At 33.0% G+C, this 1,960-nt stretch overlaps 1 protein-coding gene across 1 annotated transcript in view; it reads left to right on the top strand.

Annotated features, from left to right (window-relative positions):
* Positions 1 to 1,960, top strand: part of LOC107101342 (potassium voltage-gated channel subfamily H member 3-like) — a gene marked incomplete at its 3' end in the record, with an annotated part of 99,710 nt that overhangs the window by 94,182 nt on the left and 3,568 nt on the right. The window contains exon 6 of the mRNA XM_015400219.1: positions 1,386 to 1,585. Within this exon, the coding sequence (XP_015255705.1) occupies positions 1,386 to 1,585 (200 nt within the window). The remainder of the gene's footprint in view (positions 1 to 1,385; positions 1,586 to 1,960) is intronic.

Below are 1,960 nucleotides of genomic sequence, written 5' to 3'. Positions count from 1 at the left end.
CAATTGCATTGTTTTATTTCAAGTTCATATTATTTATTATCTTACTTTAAGAGTAAAAAAAACTAATTCCTCCAAAATACACATCATTAAAGTCATTTTTTAGATATAAAGAAACACATATCATCAAAATATATTTCCTTTGTTGTGACTGATGCTATTTTAAAACTAAATCCTACTTTATAATATATATAATTTCATGCATGGTGTTAAAGTTAATTTATTCCAACAAAGTGAGATTTTATTTTACATTCAGATTCAGCAAATAAAGTTCTAATCAGTACACTGGAAAAACCAAAATCTAGATTTTTGGTCAATTTTTTTGTGCTTTTGTTCTTGAATTGAGAAGGTAAAAGAAACACAATTTAGACAATTTACACTTAAAATAAGAAAACACTATTTGTTTGTCTTATTTTAAGTGTACGTTATCTAATTATCTTATTTTAAGAAAATTAAGATTATTTACCTACACACTGCAAAAACGATCTAGAAATAAGTAAAATAATCTTAAATCAGGTGTATCTACCCTTAATTTGAGTAGATAAATACGATGATTTGCCAATGAAATTAGTATCTTTGCTCTTAAAATAAGATAATATGAACTTGAAATAAGACAATGCAATTGTTTTTTTCTTATTTTAAATGTAAATTGTCTTGTTCCATTGGCAAAGTGTCTCACTTTCTTCCTCAAATGGAGAAAAAATTGACTTACTTTAAGAAAAAATGACTTACTTAGATTTCCATTTTTTGCAGTGCACAAATTAAGGGTAAATACACTTAATTTAAGAAATCTTCACTTATTTCTAGATAATTTTTCCAGTGTAAGAAGTTGGAATGTAGATTATTTTATGGATAAAAAAAAAAATGATTGGCTAAATTGAAGCCAGGATGCGTTAGACTAATTTTTTAAAACATAGATTTTCTAGCGCTGTATAATAATTTGTCGTTCTGAGCTCTTTATTTGTTCCTCTGCTGGAAAATCCTGCTTTGAACCGGAAACTTGTCAAAATAAGCTGCAGCTTCATTAATCAGCCTAACGTGGAGTTTGGAGCTGCTGCAGCCGGAGGCTTTCTGTGGTGTAACTGAGAGACATTTTAAAGTCGGCCTGAATGTACGGCGGGTTGTTCTGCCTGAGGGGACAATCATTAGTCTCTGTGTCCCTGAGCTGGACATGTCCCGCCATCTGACACTTCTTATTTTTCCCCCTGCTGTTGATTGGCTGCATAGAAGTTCATCCTTAAACTCGGACCGAGGAGCCGTGGAGAAAGTTCACATTCGTGCTCATTTAGAGCAGAAATGGAGCTGCATGGAGTTTCAAATGATTTTGGATTTCTTTAGACATAAAGGATGTATTCGTTATTTCAGAGCTTGCTTTCCTCTTCCCACAGCGCTGATGCATGCCGTGGTGTTTGGTAACGTGACCGCCATCATCCAGAGGATGTATTCCCGCCGCTCGCTGTACCACACCCGCACCAAGGACCTGAAGGACTTCATCAGGGTCCACCGGCTGCCCAAAGCCTTGGAGCAGCGAATGCTGGAGTGTTTTCAGACCACCTGGTCTGTGAACAATGGGATCGACGTCAGTGAGGTACATTTGATTCCCATAGGGTCACTGTTTGATTCAATAAATGGTTTATTTACAGAGAAAACTCCACCCCTTTAACTGAGATTCCATTATGAAATAAATATATGAATCTGGAAATTAGAAATTATAATAAAAACATGCAACAAAATCAATAAAAACAAAAAAAAAAACATAACACGGATTAAAATTACACACTGCAAATAAAATCAATGGAAAGATTTGAATTTTAAATTTATATATAAATGTATTTATTATAAATTCAAAATAGACGTTTACCAAAAACCAAACAAACATATACTAATTTATTTATATGAATGCCGAAAATAAAAAATTTCATTTCATGTCCAGGTTTATTGTTTGTCCATAAAGAGGCTGTGA

Source organism: Cyprinodon variegatus, unplaced genomic scaffold, assembly GCF_000732505.1.
Source record: "Cyprinodon variegatus isolate N-32 unplaced genomic scaffold, C_variegatus-1.0 Scaffold1083, whole genome shotgun sequence".
Lineage (NCBI taxonomy): Eukaryota > Metazoa > Chordata > Actinopteri > Cyprinodontiformes > Cyprinodontidae > Cyprinodon > Cyprinodon variegatus.
This window is presented reverse-complemented; position numbering and strand designations above follow the sequence as displayed.